The 21,805-nt window shown below is 42.2% G+C and overlaps 1 protein-coding gene across 2 annotated transcripts; it reads left to right on the top strand.

The window, feature by feature from the left end:
• Positions 1 to 429: 429 nt before the first annotated feature.
• Positions 430 to 21,413, top strand: eya3 (EYA transcriptional coactivator and phosphatase 3). Of its 2 annotated transcripts, XM_062529300.1 has the most exons (19): positions 430 to 525; positions 5,670 to 5,797; positions 6,005 to 6,051; positions 6,725 to 6,837; positions 7,082 to 7,165; positions 7,284 to 7,353; positions 8,794 to 8,900; positions 10,726 to 10,863; positions 11,230 to 11,321; positions 11,962 to 12,145; positions 12,482 to 12,615; positions 13,253 to 13,336; positions 13,823 to 13,912; positions 14,016 to 14,074; positions 14,895 to 15,055; positions 15,932 to 16,046; positions 16,335 to 16,456; positions 16,840 to 16,940; positions 18,241 to 21,413. In XM_062529300.1, exons 2-19 carry the CDS (start codon positions 5,765 to 5,767, stop codon positions 18,319 to 18,321), a joined length of 1,815 nt encoding a protein of 604 aa, XP_062385284.1. In that variant the 5' UTR covers positions 430 to 525; positions 5,670 to 5,764; the 3' UTR covers positions 18,322 to 21,413. The 2 variants fall into 2 exon arrangements, with proteins under 2 accessions (XP_062385284.1, XP_062385286.1); XM_062529302.1 differs by lacking the exon at positions 10,726 to 10,863.
• The last annotated feature ends 392 nt before the right edge of the window (positions 21,414 to 21,805 follow it).

Here is a 21,805-nt window from a genome sequence, read left to right on the forward strand (position 1 = left end):
ACACAAGTTACATGCCGTTTTTTGGTCAGTGCAGATAAGGCAAGCTGGATGTTGGAGAATAATTGCAGGCCTACTGCCCTAATGTGACAACAGACAAACAGACAAAGTTATTATTCTGGAAATTATTACAAGAATTTTTTTGTAATGTAACAAATGCCAGATATTAAATTACTGAAAGGAGAGCTTGAATGCATAGAATGAGCTGAGAGGAGTCCACTGTAACATGCTGTTCGCCTCATCTTGTCAGTCCAGACTCCAGAAGTAGGCCTACTGCTTTCTATTAGGCTATTCTGTTGCATAGCAAGAATTCCTTGTATTAAACTAGGCTATAGCTTACCTGATGCCCATGTTTAGTTGGATAGATGGGGGTTCTGCTCAGGTTCTGCTTCAGATCTATTGTTGATTGTGTGCGCATGCGCAGTCTTGATTGACCAAACTTCCTGCCAGATAGTGCTCCTAACAACACAGGAGCTGTGCAAATTAATAAGGAGCGTTGACATAGAAATAATAGAATTTACCAACATGGTAAGATTAACTTTCATTTGAATATTTCTACACTTGCATTTCATATAAAATAAATATTGAACCGGGGGCAAATGTGACACCAACTCAGTTAGCTAGCGAACGTAGCCTGACTTTCTAACTTAGCCAATGTGTGTGTTGGTTATAACTTAGCTAACGCTAACTAGCCATGGATATCGGTAACGTTAGTTCTTTACTTAATCAGCCTCTGTTCAACTGTTCACTATATGAGAAGTTAATGCAACGTTCTGTAATTATGTACTTAGGGAATAGCTTTGTAATACTAAATAAAAGCCCTGTTCGCATCAGTTCAGCTGTAAATGAAAAACTGACGGTATGCTTCCATTCAACATTGTTTGTAGCAAAGTATGGCTAGCTAGCTAACGTTAGTATCCAAACGTTAGCTATCGATGCATTTCTGGCAAGTCAGCTAGCCGGGGAACCTGGCCTCTGCATTCTTTCACAGAAATGCATGATTAGCCTCAGTGGTTAGATATATGCTTACTAGTTCGACATGAATGTACGGCATATGCCCCTTTTGGATGCTTTTTTTTTTAACTTTGGAAGTCATCATTCTGGCCGCTGTGCTTTACTTTCTGGCTGGCTAATCGACTAGCAAGTGTCCATTCCCAAGCGGGCTTCACCTTCAGTCCCCGTCCTTGACTCCACAGGCTGTAGTTATTGCTCGCTTGTGTGGCCAACACTGGAGCATACTTTAATCTGACAACGTTGCTACCACCACTACGTTTGCTATTGTAATGGGATATTTGCTGCCTGCTCTTATCTAACGTTCAGGATTATAATTTGACATTTCCAATAGTATGCACTGGTCTTTTAAACAGTTAGGCTACTGTTGTGAATGATCAGACGCTCAGAGATGTCAACTTGCTCCTACCTCACTCTTCGTCATGGCCATTCCATTCCTCAAATCAGAAAATCAGATGTTGCTGCACCGTCTCAGCCTTCGTGCCAACCGTGTTTACATCGTGAGTGGGTCTCAAAGCAAAGGCCTGCAAAATATTTCTGTTAAGATTCTGTCTTCATATTTTGTTCAGCCCTTGATATTTATTTAGTTCTACAAAATGCACCACCTGGGAAGTAATGTCTCATGTGCAAGTATTTTTCATAGCCACCCCAAACTTTGTAGGGCAGACGACACTACATGTTCTTAGAATGAGAATGTATACACAGCTCTCAGTATTGTGGCAATACTTTTGTTCTCCACTTACAATGAACTTGGAAATATTAAGGATAAAACTAGGAAAGGTGACAAGTCACATACAAAGTAGTAAGATGGTAGGAGGGGTAGCTAGTACATGAAAATCTGTTTGAGAGTAGCTCGATATATGGGCATAGTGTACGAAGTACCAGTGCAGTCCAATAGGTAGGCTAGGCTTAGATAAAAGAAATCATTGTTTTACCTCAGGGACAAGAATGAAAAAGCAGAGGTATACAAAATAATTAAGTACGGATTAGTTAATTGAAGATACATGTTGCAACATTGGCACTTTGTACACTAAATTATCATATGTTGTGCTGTTCCCACATAGATTCTCGTGTTCATACCAGCTATGAAAATAAGAAAACAAAAATGCAATCACACCTTGTTTTATCATTACTGTATCATGTACATTAGGTATACATAAAGATGTCAAATACTGGCACAACATTAATAAAGTATTGTTTTTCCAGGCAAAATACTGATTGTGCTAGGTGGGTACAAAAATGGGTTTACAAGACACTGTTGCACTTTGTTCCAAATCTAGGGCATTATATAAAATCACCAAGTACAACCTTTTAGTGGTCCAATGTGTCTTTCATCCTACAGTGTTTGGGCAGGCTGGACATAATACTGTTGAAGATATTACTAGTGAACATGGCCCCCAATATAGGCTGATGTACTTTTGAGAGTGTAAAAGCAATGAATAAGTTGGAATTTAACAAATTTCATAGGTCTTAGCGTTGTGACCTAAACATTTTACAGGCAAACTTTGACCCTTATGTGTTTTGATTAACATCACTAGTACATGTCATATAACATAGTCATAACAACAGGTTGTAAGACAAGATTTGTTCTGTGTTTTGTCCAACTATCAAATTGAGGACTTACTGTAAGTTTTCAGATGCTCCGATTCACGAGTGCATTTTCCGACAGACGATACATAACGTCTATACTCACCTGAAAGACTACGCTCTTTCCCCTCCCAGGTTTCATTAGCAATACAGGAGATTAAGTGGAAATTTGAATAATGTAACAAATCTTTGCCAATGAAGTGATTCAATAGTATACTTAGAACTTACAAATATATCCATATTGCAATTGTAGACTACTCACACTTAATTGATGAATCCCAGGAAACCAGCTTCTGAAGTTGTCTCCATCTGATCTAAAAGGTGAATGAGTTCAGTGGTTTCTGGGTCACTTCTCTCTCACGTTTTATCCCGAGTGGCGGAACAGCTTTTGTTTTTTGTTGCTATCATCTCTGACTCTGACCAAGGCATAGCTCCCAAGTTGGCATTTGGCAATTTATAATCATGTTTATAATTTATAATCTCAGTGTATGTTTGATCTCTTGGCTCGTCATTTAAGGCATTTCAGACAAGAAGTCAGTGCAGATTTTATAAATTGTGTCGGAATATTATTTTAACTCTGCCTGCTTTCTAGAGCCTTCTGCGTGAGTTGGAAAGTAATCATTAATGTATGCGTCTATCTGACCTGGCTAATAAATAGATAATACATCAGTGATTAGCAGCATTTTTGTTCTTGTACTTAACCAGATCAGTGCAAAACTGTTTTCCAAACATTTGGCCTGCTGTTAGCCTCCGTCTTTTTGAGTTTATACTGGCTCTAACACACTGCAATGATTGCGTAACAATCAATTTTTCATTCGTTCTTGAAATTCTTCAATTAGTTGTGTAAAACAATTTAGGCCTTTCAGCATCTGGTATTGGTTAAGTTGCATATTTTACTATGTGACACTGGTTGACTGATTAATTTGTAAGTCTTCTGTTACATTCACAATTCATGTTACAGCAGGGGATGATAGTATAAGAATTAGCCTTAAGTATTTTTCTTTTTTTTTCAAATCTGAATACAAAATGGATCACTTCACTGGATCATGGTGAAAGTGTTAGCAGAGTCGAATGGTCCATATGGCCAAAACCAATGAGGAAATGTGGTGCCAAAGCCGACCGGAAGCTCTGCCCGACTTAATGAGAACAATGAATGTGGTGTTTCCACCACATTAAAAATCAATCAGCAAGAAAGGAGGCCATCAGTCTATCAGTTATAGCTGATTGAGTGAAATCTGCAATATTCATATGAGCTAATGCACTAATCTGAAGTGAGTGTAATCTATTAAGTAGATGGAGGAATATTAGAAACATCATGCCCTAAGAGAAGAACGAAGACCTGAGGGTATGCAAATTGACATTGAGAGCCAATGGGATTTACAGGGCTTTCAAAACATAAGCTCAGAAAATGGTTAATAAACTTGTTAGACCACTTTGCTCAGGTCAGAGTGAATTGTTGTAATTGTTCGTTGATCATTAATCTTACCAAAAAAAAACAACAACAACAACAGCAACAACCTTGCCCAATGAAACAGAACAGAATCAGATCAGTGCTTTTATCAGAGAGAAACTTGCATTCCCATCTCCACTAGACATCAAGACCTCTCCCACCATCTCCTTTTCCAAATACAGATTTAAAACCAAACTATTCACTGATGCCTTTCGCAAACCCATTTTTGCACCCGTGTTCCAGTATCTTAGCCTCTATGCTTCTTACTTACTTTGTTTTTTTATGTTTTATTATTGCCTTGTTTGTTTTAATTATTTGAGTTATTTTGAGTTATTTGCTATTTTTATGTGATTTGTTAAGCACATTGGGTTACCTTTCTGTGTATGAAATGGGCTATATAAATAAACTTGCCTTGCCTTGCCCATGTTTAGCCTTCTCCTATGTATCAGACTAACCTCATAGCTGAGGAAAGTTAGCAAAGTCAATGCATAGCCTAAATCTTGGTTAATAGTTATGAAATTACTACACCAGGTGAGACTTAAGTTATCTTTACATGACATATCTAGTGGGGGACAGAGACATTATTTTAAATTCAGTATCAGTAAACTAAGGAGGCATTTATACAGTATAGTTCACCGGAGAAAGATTTGGTAGTTGTCATAAAGTTGATTTCATTTTTGAAAATAACTTAATTACAGTTTTAGGAGGTCATATACCACTGAAAAAGAGCTTAAATTCCTTGTTCTTGCTGATGATTTAAACACTTGCTGCTCCTAAGTGTAGTTGAGAGCTTAATTTGTGAAGTATCTTAATCTAGAGTATATCCCGTTCTTATATTTGTAGTTTAAAAAACATTCATGATGGCTTCTTTGAGGATTCCCCATCCAAGTTCCAGCAGAACTATTTTGAGTGAAAAAGAAGATCAGAAAGTTCTATTAAGTCCTCACGTGTATGGTTGGTGTACCTATCCTTAACGAGTGTCCGGTATTTGATCATTTAAGTGTCAGATGCTCTGACCCCCTTTTTTTTTTTTTTATATGGCAGTTATATAAATGATCTTTGGCACGTTCTTGTTACTGCGCATAAACACACACCCACTCCCACCCACCCACCAACCTACACACGGTCCGCACACACACGCTTTCTCTCTCTCTCTCTCTAAAACCTGCATGAAATCAGGTTAGATCTTATCCCCCCTAGGCCTTTCTGTGATATGACGTCTAATGACACAAACACCTCCTGTCTTTGATATAATCCAAGAAGAATACACAGTGGATAGTTTTCACAGAATGTAGGTTAGGTCACATGTAAGTGGACGCGGACAGTCGTAATCTCTGGTGAGAGTGGGGCACGCGGCAGTGTCCGTTTACAGGTCACCCGCACGTGCCGCACCTGCCACTCGTGCTGTGGAAGTGCCCAGGGATTAAACTGACCAGCCTGTCCATCACACCCCTCTGTCCGATCACCTGAGTGATAACGCAGCGAGGACGGAGGGGCGGTGGGGGAGAGAGAGCGAGACAAGGGCGGGGAGAATGCGGACGGGGGGGCCTAGAAAGAGTATATAAACATGGTTTCTGCTCATCATTTATGTGGTTGTTTTTTTCTGTCGTTGTGTTTGTCACAGGGTCCTCTGAGATACAGAGAGTGAGCGAGTGCACCGAGAGTTGATCCCGACAGGCAGAAGGACCTGGTCCTTTTTCCCCCTCTTCGCCTACAGACATGGACGAGTCACAGGACCTGGCTGAGCTGCCGGTGAGTGGTGCAGTCTTAACATTCTAAAGAATATCTGGGTTCATTGAATTCTACATAGAATTTTAGAACCTTGAATTGTTGCGGAATGGAATCTTGTGTTAGAATGTTCAAAACCCAGCCTTTTAAGGACATCTAAACTAGCGTTCTGTAACATGCCGATTCAGTACAGTGAAGGCCCATTACAGCAATGTGTTTTCATTTTCACAGAAGAAGAAAGCTCGTCATGAACCGGACATTGGCCAGGAGAGCCAACAGTAAGTACAAACCATTACACAAGATGATGTTTTGTTTTGTTTCATTGTGTTAAGGCCCTTCCACATCAGCAATGGATGAAAAAAACTACCTACAACAATAGCATTCACACTGACGACAAAGAAAGTTGAATGTGATGTCTAAAATTCAATGGATTCTGATCGACTGTCAGCTTTCTATTGTTCTCAAAATCGCTCTGAAAGTGATTACCAACAATATTGTTTTTCACATTGTTATTATATGTTATAGTATACAGTGTGGCGGTTGTCGTTCATATTAGCCCCCATTATCATTATAGTGATCATTGCTGGTGTGAAGAGGCCTTATATAGTAAATGTGTGCCATCAGTTCCATATGCAATAGTCAATATCACCCTCTGATACCTAAATAATTCATCCATACATGAATTATCCTGTCTGTATCCTTCAGGATGTTTATCACTTGTTTCGTTCTTTAAATGGAGTTTAATATCTGTTAACATTCATTTTTGCCATTGTCAGAATGTCTCATGAGGCAATTTTAATCTCAATGAAAACGTCCTGCTATGTTTCGAACTCACTATTAGTGAGATTTGTTGACGTTCTTGTCATGCTGTTATCTATTTTGAGTGAAAAATAACAAGTGTGCCTCTGTAATTGAGTACAGAATAGTAATTATGTTTCTGTCTTAATCTAGGGCTGTGGTAACTAACGAGGACACAGACTCCGCAGAGAGAAATGACTCTGTTGCTCTGGGGTCAGAGGTCAACAGTCCTTACCCCCCTTCCTCTGTGCCTCATCTCGACGCAGGTAAGTCAGGTGGGACACCACGAGGCACACGGGGAGGGGGGCATTCTAATGAGGGAGCAACTGTTGTTGATCTGGTGACTGGGTGATTGCATGATCTGTTTTCTATTTACTACTCATATTAGTCCCTTTGTCTTTCCTACTATACCAGTTTAAATAAGCTTCAATATTCTTTTAGGGGGTTCTGTGCGCTATTTCATTTTGTATTCAACATGCATCCCTTGCTCCTTTCTATTCTTATCTGTAGTTTCTGGGAGTAGTGAACAGTCAAGTCAAGACACAGGAACTGGAAACCAAACATGTGATAATGACAACTCGTATACCAACAATGGTATATTGTTTTTGTCTGTCCTGGCACTTTTTTCTATGCACATATTTCCTTCACCTACCAGTTGTATCTCTAGACAAGAGTCTCTGTATTTATCTGTTTACTGTAATTTTTTTCTTAGCTGTGACCTGCAAAGACCTTACTACAACTACAGGCACCGAATATACCTCACAGATCTACCAAGGAAGCAAGTAAGAATCCCAAGGCTAAAGGCAATTTAAACTATTTGAACAATTAGCATCCAGCATTTAATGAATTAAATGTAACGTGGGACGCCTATGAGGCACCCACAGTCCACCTTTTAAAAATATTCAGCAAGTTGCCTACAGATCACTCTGTAAAAAGATCCTCCTTTGTGAAGTTTTTGATAGATATTTAATTGTAGACCAGAGCCATTTTAAGAAGGTACAGTATGTAGCCATCTGTAACATTAGCTTGATATTGGTGATACCTTACAAATTGTAGCTGGATTAAGTGTTAGCCTTTGGATCCAAATCCCTTTCCCATTCAGTCTTTAAACAACAACGGAAGCGGAGCATGCTGCTCGCATGCATAGACAGTAAAATAAATCAAGCTTGCTCACCCGGTGGAGCCAATGGAAGCATATCTTTGTGAAAGTTCTGTGGCCATTCTGTGGTTGTCCCATACGGTACGTGTATGATTGTTTAAGGACTGAAAAACAATTGCTTTAGCTCACAGCCTTTTCTCCTACGTACTGGTGTAGCAATATCGCTGAAAATCTTGTGGCATGCATGCCATTACTTGCCAGTTCCACGTTACATATCCCTTCAGATGGATCATGTTATTTTAGTTAATATGTCAGTCTGTTTATGAGTTTATATTTGTGTGTGGCTATTTTCTTTTGAATCTATGAGCTTCCTTGTCATAAAACGAAGGCATTATGAAAGAAAGGCACAAAAAATGTATTTCCTCCTGTTCATGTTCGGGCCCCTCCTGTCATGCCTCTATTCCCCACCAGTTGGGCCTGCCTCACACTTTGAGAACCACTTAGTTAGGATGGTGTTGCTGATTGCTATGGAAATGTTAAAACCCGAAATCAGAATTGAAACAGCCTCTGAACTCTTAATGGTGGGTAATGCTAAAAACTGGGATCAATATGATTAATTGCACAAAAAGATTGCTTTAAAAAAAAAATGACAAAGAGAAAAATAGTAGAATAGATTCCCATACAGCTTTGAAATGAACAAACTGAACAAACAGTGTTCAGAAGTGTTGTATATTGACATTGAAGTCTTGAAGAATCAGATGAAAATTCAGTTGCTTAATATGTAAAGGCTTACATGTAAAAATCACCAAGCCCTATCATTTAGGAGCATTACCCTCACAAAAAGGGGTGAGGGTCTGTTTGTTTGATTCCTTCAGGTAGCCCTCATTCCCAAAAATGTTGGAGACCCCTGACCTAGACAAAAATAGCCGTGTGGTATGATGGTAGCTGTCTGGCACCACGATCGGTGCCAGACAGCTGCCATTCAGGATCAGAATTGAACATGCTTGATATATCCATCAGGATTAAATTGAACATGCTTGATATATCACTGCCTCTTTGTCCCTCCCTCCCTCCCTCCCTCTCTGCCTCCCTCTCTCCCTTCTTCCGTTTGTCCTCCCTGCAGCCCTGCAGTCACCGCCTATGCTAGCCAAGGGGCCTTCTCCCTTACGCAGTCCTCTGTGTACAGCGCCTTTCCCCAGACCGGACAGACCTATGGCCTTCCACCCTTTGGTTTGTCACCCTTTTCACCCATACTCAACTCAACCGACTCGTCTTTTGCACACGAATCAGGGGCTTGGCACTAATGAAGCACGCTGGCATTCAGCCTATGCAAACAACAGCCCACGCTCTGTTCTCCGTTTGATCTCTTTAACCAACCCACAGGTTCTCCATCCTGCTTGCGGAGGAGGGCCAGTGCTTGCGCTGCTTTGGTTCTGTCTTTCCCAACTCTGCATATCCTCGTAGACCGCTAGATTAGTGCCTAAAACAGTGGCACTTCTGATTACACAAACGCACCAGACTTAGTCATTTGTTTTGTGATTGCAGTAAACATCTCTGTCTGTATAGTAAATACAGTATAACTCTGACCCTAGCAGCAGGACTAGGAGCCTCTTTTCTCAGCTCAGTGTCTTGGTTCACCTCTCAGTTATCCCTCTGCTGTCTGGACAGGAATGTTCCAGAAGGGTTGCTGTTTAAATGTGTAGTCCTTGATTATGGTTCCTTGCGCTGCTCTAGCCAATCAACACGCAGCTTCAGGAGCACAGGAAGGAGGGTTGTATTGATTTGATTGGCTGTTGATTTAAATATCAACCAGAATTGAGGACTGCACCTTTTAAACCTACAGAAAGATCTAGTGAAATTGGGAAGATCTAGTGATTTCTAAGTCAGACAGCAATTCGCATCGGATTCAAGTGTCATTGAGTTACTATGATTATTAAATGATGGAGAGACTACTGTTTTGAACAGTCAGTTACCACTTTAATTGCCCTGTGTTTTTGGGAAAAGTCCCAGAGAGCTTGATCTTAGCTGGAACCACTCAAAGGTGTTTTTCTACCGACAACTAACCCGTTCTTGAACCGGTTCCGTTCAGTGTTGTCCGTTCTGCAGTGCTATCTAGTGACCCAGGCAGCATCGTTACCAGTTTTGAACTGAATCAAGGGTGCGTCATCAGCAGTGGGTGTTGCATCCAAAACAAAAGTTAATCAGATGCATGACAGTCTTTCCGTAAAAATGGCAGAAAAATTAGCCATGTAAAATGCTTAAAGGGACACTTCACTTCTCTCTTTAGAAAACCAGTCATGTTTTTGAATGGTTGTGCATCATTCCCTCAGTTTGCCTTGAGATGGGAGAAATACGAATTTCAATGTTGTACTTCCTGCTTTCAATGATGTAAAAATCATCATTTTACATAATTGAAAGCAGGAAGTCCTATTCATGGGTTTCATTGAAATCTCTATTTCTCCCATCTCAAGGCAAACTGAGGGAATGATGTATGCTGACCATTCAAAAACATGACTGGTTTTCTAAAGATACAAAGCTTAATGCTAATCGGTGAAGTGTCCCTTTAACGTCTGCAGACTAGTGCCATTTGACTAGTTTTGTTTACTCATGTCAGGAGTTGATGAGGAGGGAAGACGCATGGTTTAAGCATTCTCCCCTCTGAACGGTAAAGGGATACACGCCCACTGCTGTTCGCAGGACAAAAACAGCTGTATTCTGGTTCCATCTTGGAACCAAAGTGGCACGCTCCAAACCGTATTTTATTTGGTGGAATGTTGGTTTGTGAACGGGAACGGAACCGGTTCTCTGTCGGTGGAAAAGACCCAATCAGACGCCCCACAGTTGTGTGTGTGTGGGGGTGGGTGTCATCTTTTCCCTCCTCTCCTGCTAACTCACATGTTATACCTGTTAAACGCCTCTCCTCACTGCTTCCTTTCACTTTGCGCCTCCTGATCCATTTCCCTTTCCTCCCTTTCTCCCTCCTCCTCCTCCTCTCTCTCTCTCTCTCTCTCTCTTTACCTCTCTCTGTATATCTCTCTGTCTCTGCCACCTCTAGGTGCCATGTGGCCTGGCATTAAAACAGAGACAGGGTTGCCCGAGGCGCCCTCTGTTGGCCAACCTGGGTATCTCAGCTTCAGCACCGCATATACCTCCACCCAGCCCGGCCAAGCACACTACTCCTATCCCAGTCAAGGCAAGCAACCTGATGCTGCACACCCCCACCCCACCCCACCCCCAACGCCCCCCCCCCTCCCCCCCTACGCTCCCCCCTCTTCCCCAACGCTCCCCCCTCTTCTTACTCACACAGGCTGTGCTTCACTCTGCTGGACTTAATAGCTTTTGAACGTGACTGAGACCAGCTAAGCAACGTCTGAATGGTGGATTTGTAAAGCATATTTATTTACCTTTGCCATGTCTGGCGGCGAGCCTTCTTGTATTTTCACTAAGAAAGCATTTCATTCTTCTAACCGAACGTGGTCAGTAATCATGCTGTTCCGTGTCGTCTGTCTGCATTCCGGGTTTATGAGTTGTGGTTTAATCGCTAGATTTCCCCATTCAGGGTCCTGTTTCACTACATCCAGTGTGTACACCAACATCCCCACCGCTAATGTCACCGCGACAACCACAGCTGCAGCACCTGGCAACACCCAGGTGAGCACCAGCGGACGGGTATTGACCTGGGCAGGTGGTACAGGTCGAGTTGGGAAAAGGTCGAGTCCTGTTGTTGGGGTTTCTTTGGCCAGTTGGGTAGGGGTATTTGGTTTGGTCGAGTGGGAAGAGATGGGAAACGTTGAGTGATTATTCAAACTGGTGGACTTAGACTGATCAAACAACAGGACTACAAAAAGATGAAGATGCAGAGTAGTTGCCAGAAATTGTATGATTTTTTATCAAACATTCAACTGTAAGTAAATAGTAGGTTGGTACCACAGATCTAGAATAATTTAGGGTAGCATTAGCATATTGTATAATGCGGAACAGGCTGTTGAGGCTTGTGGCTGTTTTTGTTATTTTGTTATTTTATCTGGCCTTGTTAACCCAACTTAATGGCATAGAAACACATTTATGTTACAAAAGTTCCCTCGGTATCAAAACATAGATAGATAGATAGATAGATAGATAGATAGATAGATAGATAGATAGATACTTTATCGATCCCCAAGGGGAAATTCAAAACATGGCCTTAGCATTGCTAAAGGTGTGGCCTGCCAGTTGATGGCTACAGGAACAATCCCAAAGGTGGCTCACTATTGACCTCTATCCCCTTTCACCTGTCTACCCTCAACTCCAGGAATTCACGTCCTACAACTCCCTGAACCAGATCCAGTTTCCCCAGTACTACGTCCCTCCGACCAGCTACCTGCCCTCGGGGCTGCCCAACGCCGACAGAGACGCCTCAGGTGTGGTGGCCGCCGCCGCATATCCAGGTGTGAAGGACGAGAACGCTGTGCCTGCTGGCCTGCCCAGTACCACAGGTAGCTTAACCCTTAGCCCGCTCGCTGTCTGTATATCTCTCCGTTGGAGATCACTTGTAGAATTCCCCTGGGCCAGTCTCCTGTACATGGATTGAGCCTAATCATAGAAAAGCTTTTTTTTCCCCCATGGACATTTTCATTGGTATTCTCTTGAAGTCACTTAAATAATGTACCTTTAAAAGTTCCATAATTTCTGTCCGTTTCAGCAATATATCTAAACCTCTGTCCAGAAAATATGCTGACTGTGGTTATAGTTGCTTTAGATATAAGTCCGCTAAGTATGTGATAATTCTGTCATTTCATATTTATTAAACACACACACACACACACACACAGATCCATCCCCAGGCGTGGCCCTCCCTACCGGTGCTCGGGAGCAGGACGACGCCTCACGGAGGAACCCTCCTGGCAAATCCAAAGGAAAGGCCAAGAAGGCCGAAAACTCTCAGTCCATAGACAACGACCTAGAGGTAGCTATTTTGCTCCCCATCATTGTTCAGATTTTGTCTCCGTTTTTCCTGATAGACCACCTCTGCTTTGTGGATATGCACTATTCTAGCAAAGCTAACTGTGGACAGGAAGTACTTTAAGTACTCTTGTAGTTTTGCTGATAGCGGGGCGGTGGTAGTGTAGTGGCTTAGGAGCTGGGATAGCATGCAGTAGGACGCCATCGTTGTGCCCTTGAGCAAGGCACTTAACCCTGAGTGGCTTAGGGGACAATGGTCCTTGTAATATAATTGGCATGTAAGTCACTTTAGGTAAAAGTGTCTGCTAAATAAAAAATGAATAAATGATAATGCAAGGTCCTGTCAGGCTCATGTGCTCATCTTGAGTACAGAATGAGAGCAGATGTGCTCCACGTTTACTGTTCGTCAGTATGGTTTCTAAAATGGCGGCGGTTGCAGCGGCTCAGTGCTTTTACTTAATTTCGTTGTGTCTGTTGCAATGACAAATAAAGATATTCTCTTCTAGAATATGTTCTCTCTGTGTAAGTGTAAATGTGAATGTCTTTCACCGTGATGCTGACTTTATAGCTTGTGGAGATTATATGATTCGATATTGTGGAGATGCACAGTTCTGAATTATCCACTTCTCTCCCTTACACAGCGTATCTTCCTCTGGGATCTGGACGAGACCATCATCATTTTCCACTCTCTGCTCACCGGCACGTTTGCACAGAAGTTTGGCAAGGTGACTTTCTACACTTCATTAACGTTTTTTTTGCATTCAGTAAAGGAGAGCAGCTTTGCCCAAACGTTGTGTAACGTTACAAATACAGTAATTATGGAATGTTAGCTGCATTGTTTATAAACTGCGAGACAACGTTTTAGACAAATAATAAAAAAAAAACACTGTATTGACCACCCCAGTGTATTTATTACCTGCCATGCCAAACAACTCAATGAATCAGAATCATATTGTGTTTGAATCAGTACAAGTGAATAGTCTGGCAGACATGTTTCTGTAAAGTTAAGTAAAGTTACACAACAATTCACATTCAGAAAAAGTATAGGGAGACCCTGTAGTGTAGACACTGAGCCTGTGGACTATGTGGCCCAAGTACAGTCGTCAGGCCTCAAATGATTGAGTTATATGTGCTATGGTCTGTCTGTCTCCATTTGGGCCGCCATATTGAACTTTCGGTTTGTTTTGCTCCCTCCTTCGTGTCCTTACCAGGACCCGGCCACCGTGCTCAATCTGGGTCTGCAGATGGAGGAGCTGATTTTCGAGCTGGCAGACACCCACCTGTTCTTCAACGACCTGGAGGTGGGTAATCCTCTCAGTCGCACACCACGGCAGCGTTGGGCTTTGGCGGCCCCTGAGCTCTGTGTCTTAAATCCCTAATCTCATGTTCTCTCCCTCTTCCCAGGAGTGCGATCAGGTTCACGTCGAGGACGTCGCCTCTGACGACAATGGGCAAGACCTGAGGTAAGTTTCACACAGCACAAAAGTGCAAATGGCCTCGCGGTCCCCATTCACAACGTTCCAACAAACGCTCGCTGTAGTGTTGTAAGCGGTTTAAAGGTTGGGCTGTGGGGTGCAGAACGTTTTGTGAAATAGTGGACATTGTCACCACCCAAACATTCTTAACACACTGATCCATCATCAGCCAACAGCTGGTATTTGTTTACGTCGATGCATTTGACCTGATTTGTTCAGTGCTGGCACATCCAGTACTCCTTGTTGATATGCACTGTGTCTTGCAGTATGTTAGTTGCTTACCCACTCTTTAAGTTAGAGTGATTAGAATAGACCATTATTTGTTATTGGAAATCAAATGCATGTTTCCAGCTTCAGAGAGTAAAGGTGTTGTGTTTGTGCCATCCATTCACTAAACCAACTGAGAAGCTGTTCAGCTGTTCAGTAGTAACTCTTCAGCCTGTACTGGTAGACGAGTATCTCCTGAACACAGATGGCTGAGCACAGGTAGAACCCATTCATACATGCCTTTGTACTTGAAACCAGTTTTTCCACCTCTGCTCTGATGAACTGTCATAGTGTGAGTGGTGACCAAACAAGCTATTTGTTGTAAAAAAGAGAAAAAATCCAAAGTGCTCAGGAATTGCAGAAAAAAGTTTGAAGTCATGTACCACGCGTGGGTCGCTGCCCAGTTTTTAAAATGTTTCTATGTGAAATATCCATGTAAAAAAAAAGGCTTTTTATACTTTTTGGATAAAAAAAAGAGTGCCTTGGTTTCCATCCTTTTTCAAAGCTGTTTGTTGTCTTGTTGTTGTCTTGGCTCCCTCAGCAACTACAACTTCTCCACTGACGGCTTCACGGGCCCCAGCGGGGGAGGCGGGTCGGGCAACACGGCCGCCGTGCAGGGAGGCGTGGAGTGGATGCGCAAGCTGGCCTTCCGCTACCGCCGCCTCAAGGAGATCTACAACGCCTACAAAGGCAACGCAGGAGGTGAGGAGCTGCAGGAGAGTGTGAAGTGTGTGTAACACACTGTGTCCGCAAAAGAGTCGCTATCAGGCTTTTGAAGCACTGCATTACTCAGACATTACTTGTGATATATGATGCATTCGCAAAAGAGTTTGTGATGAATGTCATGCAAAACTTTAAAACTTCACAGTTCACACAATGTTCATAAGAGAGACTGTGTATAGTCCGTGAAAGCCATGGGTGTTATGAACTAGATTGAATGTTGGAGATGTTTCTCTGCTGCATAGAGGGAAAGCTGGGTCTTAGACTGCAGTTGTAGTATACACCATGACACAAACATTCCTGTATCACTTAAAGAGTGGAACCTTTATTCTGCTGAGTATCTTAGTTTTCCTGATGAGAGAAAAAATGCAGACAAATTATTTCAAGCTCCATAATTGTTTGCCTACTTATTTTGGGACTTTCTGGTGATGTACTGGTTATTTTTCCGTCAACAAGAAAGTCTTTGAAATTGTGCCCGTGGCTCCTTACCAAAACCATCATACAGAATCTTGTCTTACAGACTGTTGACCTTTTACAGAAAATACTGTGGATTCACTTTTTGATTTTCCCAGTGGATTTTCCCTTTGGGTTTCCCCTGTAACACCAGCCGGGAGTCTAGTTCAATTTCTTTGCTTTAACTTTTGTAAGGTTAAAAAAAGATTTTACTTTGCCATCAGATTGCTTTGAATTTTTGAATGAGCAAGAAACTTGAAAACTCAGCTTGTAAAAGACATTAGTCATGTGGAGTCCCAGTGAATCTGAGTGGGTGTCAGGTGTAGTCATTTGACAACAGCCCCCTCTAACGTCTATTTGTGGAACTGTGGTTGTAAACGGCTCATCCTCTCATTCCTGCCGCAGGTCTGTTGAGCCCCATGAAGCGGGACCTGCTCCTGAGGCTGCGGACGGAGATCGAGACGGTGACGGACTCCTGGCTCAGCATCGCGCTCAAGTCCCTGCTGCTCATCCAGTCCAGGTGGGAAACCCCAAACTCTTGCACCCACCCACACACACTCCCACTGTGAGGCTTTGAAATTTTGCTTTTTGAACACTGGCGGGATTTATCCATTTTGGAACTCAACGAATACTCCCCTTCCTTCCGTGTTCACCCTATTTTGCCTTCCAAAGTACAAGTACAAGTACAAGACGTTAATGTTGGTATCAAGTCTCTAATTCTAATGTGTGTGTGTGTTCTGCCGTATGCCTTTTTTACTGTACGTGCAGGTTATATTGTCCTTACACCTATAACACTTTTTGATCTCAGGGGGAGGTGTATGAACGTGCTGGTCACCACCACCCAGCTCGTTCCTGCACTGGCCAAGGTGCTGCTCTACGGGCTCGGAGAGGTGTTCCCCATCGAGAACATCTACAGTGCTACAAAAATAGGTAGGGCAGACACGCAGGCACTTATTTTACTGTTAACAATAGAAAGTAGCTGGATATTCTCTTGACACAGAATGACATGTGAAGGATCACCTGTTTACAGTGTCATGAAAAACAAAGTTTTCGTTAAGTTTTACTAAAAGAGTAATTGGATTCAATTTTATTTAATGTAAGAATGTCAAGGTGGAACACATTTTGGATTAATTGCAGGAATGTTTAACAAAAGGGACCATTTTAGATACACATTTCATTGTACGCCTCCACAGGATTCTAATATGATTACCGTCTGCTGATATTAAATGTTATTAAGTGTGCAAACTGACTTCTGTATTGTTCTCCTTTTAAAAACAAATACATCTGCATAATAGCTGCGGTCTTCCTCACAGGGAAAGAGAGCTGCTTTGAGCGCATAGTCTCTCGGTTCGGGAAAAAGGTGACCTATGTGGTGATCGGGGATGGCCGCGATGAAGAATTTGCGGCTAAACAGGTACGCCACCGTAAAACACATTTTTGAAATGCCTAAGCCACCACTGTCCATGTGTATACAACATGGCTCATTACAGCGTGCTACAGTTCATTTCCTCTTTGCTTTGACCTCATTCACTTTGTTTTAACTGCGGTTAACCACGTCCACCAACATGTGCATACGTAGTTCCTTTATACAGGCTGCAGCTTTCAGGGCTTGACAGTCATGTGAACACAAAGCACTTGCAGGCATATCTCATGATGCCACTGCACACGTTATTGGCTCTCTCCTGTTTGACTCCTATCTCCTGTCTCCTGTCTTAAAGCAACACTAAAGCACTTTTCCTCTGTTGCACACATGCTTTTTGCTTATCCAGCAAATAACATACAAGGCAGAATATGTTGCATGATTTTATGAAAGTATGATGTGTTGCGACATCGGAGCAAGTCAAATTTGTAGTTTCTGATGTCTCATTTCATCGAACTACGGATACACTACCCCACCTCGTAAAGTTACATAGTGCGGTTATAGCCGATAGAGGGCCGCGAAGTGAAAGCAGAAGTGCCATTCACCCCGTTACAAGTTGATGAATCGCTGAAATTATTTTGGAAACATTATTTTAAGGTATGAAAAACTCTTTAGTGTTGCTTTAACAAATGGTCTACTACAGGTACTCACATTAGAAATGGATGAATATATTCTGTGACTAAAGCGAATCGGCATTTTTGTAAGACTAAAATATTTTTAAAAACTGCCCGCCAAAAGAAACACTAAGTCTTGTTGGATAAGATATTCCACCATTGCTCAAATTGCAGTGTCCTGACCACCACTGGCCATGTGCCGGCGGTCACTCAAGTGCTTTGTAGTCCTGTGATTCATATATACCGCTTGTCTCATGATGGCACTCATTTTTGACCTCAACCTGTTGAACTTAGTTAATTGTTCCTCTTTTTCTTTAAAAAAAAAACCCCTCTGGTTTGGTTCTTCTAGTAGGAATAGGTTCCTGTTTCATGGCGCCTCGTCTGCTTTGACAAAAGCTGAATGAATAGACCTCCGCTCCGCTCCCCATTCATGTCCATGACGGATAGCATTCTGTGGCATGTTTCCCAGCTAGTGGTCTGCCTCGTGGGCATGTTGCCTCTTGAAGCAAAACATCAAGCCACAATGGAATGTGACAAAGTGTCCTTGGGCTATATGTAACACATTAGAAATCATGATGTTTCAATGGGTTAATTTGAACAGCTGTTCCATAATAGTCTGTTTGTTTGTTTCTTTGTGTGTGTGTGTGTGTGTGTGTGTGTGTGTGTGTGTGTGTACACAGCACAACATGCCCTTCTGGCGTGTGTCAGCGCACGGAGACCTGGTGTCCCTGCACCAGGCCCTGGAGCTGGACTTCCTGTAGGGGGCGCCGGAGGAGGAAACAGACATGGGCCAGAGAGACGGACACACAAGCATAGTATTGTGACATGGTGGGGAGGGGTTCGCCTATACACATCTATATTCCCAGTCTCACACACACACACACACACACACACACACACACACACACACACACACACACATGGACACACAGTCAATATATACAAAATGACAGCTGCCACTATGGATTTGAATGGACCTTGGTGTGCTTGGTGATGTCATTGGGAACCAAACTGGAGCACTGGACGACTGGATCAACTGCCATTTGACGCCTCTTGCTCCTCATTCTCCCTCTTTGGCAGCTATCCTCCTCCTCCTCCTCCTCCTCCTCCTCCTCCTCTGGAAGGAGCTGCCTTCTGGGATTCCCCCAGTCAAGAAAAGGCAGCAAACGTGGTGAAAGGAACAAGACATCTTTTTGTTTCACTTTTAATCTGCTTTTTTCCACCTCTGGGCATACCCAGTGGAGTATCCCCACCATGGAGTATCCACACACACACACACACACACACACACACATTCACTCACATATACACACACACACTCTTGAGTGCTGCCAGGGGTTGTTGGTCTAGCTGTCGCGTTCTCACCAAAGGAATGACCAAAGGTCTGCACTGGCATGGACTGGGATAAAAAAAAATGTTGTCTCTTTCTAATTTGTAATTTGTTTTTCTTGTTTTTCTGTAGTACTGGTAGTTGCAGTCACTCATGTCATGACTACATTTTCTGGCAGTCTTTTTTTATTTTATCGTTCATTCCAGAGCTTGAAAAACTGAAAACTGAATTCTCATTCAACATGTTACTTACTGAAGCTGTGTAAGGAGTGGTTTTGAAATGGACACAGATTTTCTTTTCTTGGGACAAACAGGGTTCCCTTTTGTAGCGCAATTACCCTAAAACACGAGTCAGCAATCTCCTCCTTCCTCCACTGCACAAGCAATTTTGATATGGTGTTGGCCTTGCATCCCCTCCCTGTTCAGTAAGAATGCTTTTTAATGAGACGAGCTGCAGGCTAAGTGGTGTGTGTTTTTATAGGGACATGACAAGCCCAGCTGATTTATCTGAAAAGGGCTTGACTGAGAGGAGTCAACTGAACAATGAACAGGTTTCACTTGCTGTGTGTGTAACTGGTCCAAAATGGTGAAAAGGAAGCTGTGACCTTTTTTTCTTTCTCTTTAAATCGCCCTCATTGCTTCATAGTAGCAGTGGCAACCCCCACCCCCCTACCTGCTAAACCCAAATGTAGAAGTTGCTGTGAGGATGCACAAGGGTCATTGACTGACATCAATAGAAGTTCCCTGAATGCCTCACCCTGTCACAACACAGTCACACACACACACACACCACACAGAAATGTTAAGCAAGTGGAGGGAGTCAGGAAAAAAAAAAAAGAAGCTCATCATGGTGTGTGTTTTTGTGTCTCATATTACATGTTTAGGAGAAGAAAATGGGAGAGAAACTAATCAGATAGTGCAATATGTTTCTGGTCAGTGGTAGTGTTTAATTTCTGTTTCAAGTGACGTTTTGTTTTGTTTTGTTTGTTTGTTTTTTGGAGTGTTTGTGAGCTGAGGCTGGTGATGAGGGGAGAGTCGGTGGAGGTGAAAGACTTCGTCAGCGAGAGATTATGACTGAACAATTCTGAGCCTGAAGTCAATGGATTGCATTGTTTTTGTTTTGTTTTTTTTACTTACATGCAGCTTGACAATTAAGAATGTGTACTCTCTGTTTGTTTGTTGTTTTTTGTTTGTTTACTGGGTGTGTGTCTGTATATATTTATATTGTGCCTTTTTGAACCCATATCTATGACATGCATCATCTTAAAGGGATTTATTGAAAACCGTGTTAAACCTATTTTACTTTTGTGTATGAATTTTGAGTTGAAGTGCCCCCCCCCCCCCCCCCCCCTCTATTTTTTTCCCTTTTTTGTTGGACTTGTATGCCTTTTATACCATTTCTATTATATGTATGTGTTGAGACATTTCTCCTTAAGCTATAATAACGTTCTATTCATACCTGCACAGGAACCATCATGTTTTAAGAGGTTGTTTGTAGTGTACACACACACACACACCATCCTGCTGATTCTAAAACCTGTTCACTCTCAAAACTGTCCACTCTTTTTTTGGGGTCCGCATTCTGTCCCAAAACAGCAGAATACAGTGTGAAATCTACAGCATTGCCCCCCCCCCCCCCCCCCCCCCCCCAGCCTGTTGAGTGGACACTACAGACTTAAATCAGCCACAGTACGGTACTGCAGCACACTTTTAATGCACAGACAATCACTGAAGGTACTCAAGGACACAGCTGACCGTTCCTTGTTCTGGTCGAGGGGTGTTTGAGGGACGCTGTTCTAGTTGACGCTGTAGGCTTTCTTTTGTCCAAATGAGCCCCTTTGCAGATGCTGATCTGAGACATCACAAACATGACTATCTTATCTTCTGTTATTAATAATAATAACGATAATAATCTTTGCGTTGACTTTGGCATTATATAGTACATAAGCATATGAACAGTTTTAGGTATGAGTTATGATGTAACATTACATAACCTGGTAAATGCAATGAATGGCATTTTCTTGATGTGTGGGTGATCAGAACATTTACAGCTTCTGTAGGCCTCTCTACCTATTCAATACACAACCTGCAACCTCTTGGGGGGAAAAACACCTTGTTGTTGAGTTGTCTCTTTGAAGAGATTTTTTAAAAAGCAGCTTGGAATCATTTTGCATTATGGGAAAGTGATTTGGAATACTATTGCTCAGACTGACCATTGGAATTTTGTTTAAATGTGCAAATGTGTTATGCATTGTTACTTTGTATGTTAACAGCAGAACGTTATGAAGGCACATTGTTTATTGGGACATATCTCAACTTGACTGTGTGGGAAGTGATGATTCCCATATCATATGTACAGTGAGACCTTTTTTTTTTTTTAAATAACCTCTTTCAACTTGTTTTTGTTGTTTGATTTTCATTCTCTCTGATTGGACCGGAATACTGTTCAAGGGCCAACAAGGTTTTCCTGTGTACTTTGATGATGGCGCGCCTGTCCGTGTAAATTAAACAGAAATAATGGTCAGCATGGCTTATGTTTTTATTATTATTAATATTTTACTGTACTGATCACCTACATTGAAACTATTACGCTGTGCGTACTCTATGCTTACTACTGAGACACAACACATGAAGTGGTCAGCTTGGATGTCAGGCTCCGGGAAAACTTTACAGCATTACAGCTTCTGTCATTGGGTGCCTCTCATTTGGTCTTTTATACATCCTCCCTTCCTCCTCGGGCCTCGATCCTCACTGATCTACTTAAAAAATGATGGGGCGGCAACAATGAGATAGTCTATCCAGTGTTAGTTATAGATCAGTGGGAATGCCCCTTGAGGATCGAGGAGAGTGTTTGAGAGCCACCCACTGTGTCGTCTAGACTTGAAGAGGTGTGGTATTTACGGCACAGAACACCTA

The sequence above is a fragment of the Sardina pilchardus genome, chromosome 24 (genome assembly GCF_963854185.1).
Source record: "Sardina pilchardus chromosome 24, fSarPil1.1, whole genome shotgun sequence".
NCBI classification, from domain to species: Eukaryota; Metazoa; Chordata; class Actinopteri; order Clupeiformes; family Clupeidae; genus Sardina; species Sardina pilchardus.

What these genes read in the sequence shown, in the direction of transcription:
- eya3 (XM_062529300.1), top strand. Translation starts at nt 5,765, where the DNA reads ATGGACGAGTCACAGGACCTGGCTGAGCTGCCG. An exon ending in CTACAAAGGCAACGCAGGAG is followed by an intron (nt 15,056 to 15,931) that starts GTGAGGAGCTGC and finishes TTCCTGCCGCAG; the next exon opens with GTCTGTTGAGCCCCATGAAG. An exon ending in AAGAATTTGCGGCTAAACAG is followed by an intron (nt 16,941 to 18,240) that starts GTACGCCACCGT and finishes GTGTGTACACAG; the next exon opens with CACAACATGCCCTTCTGGCG.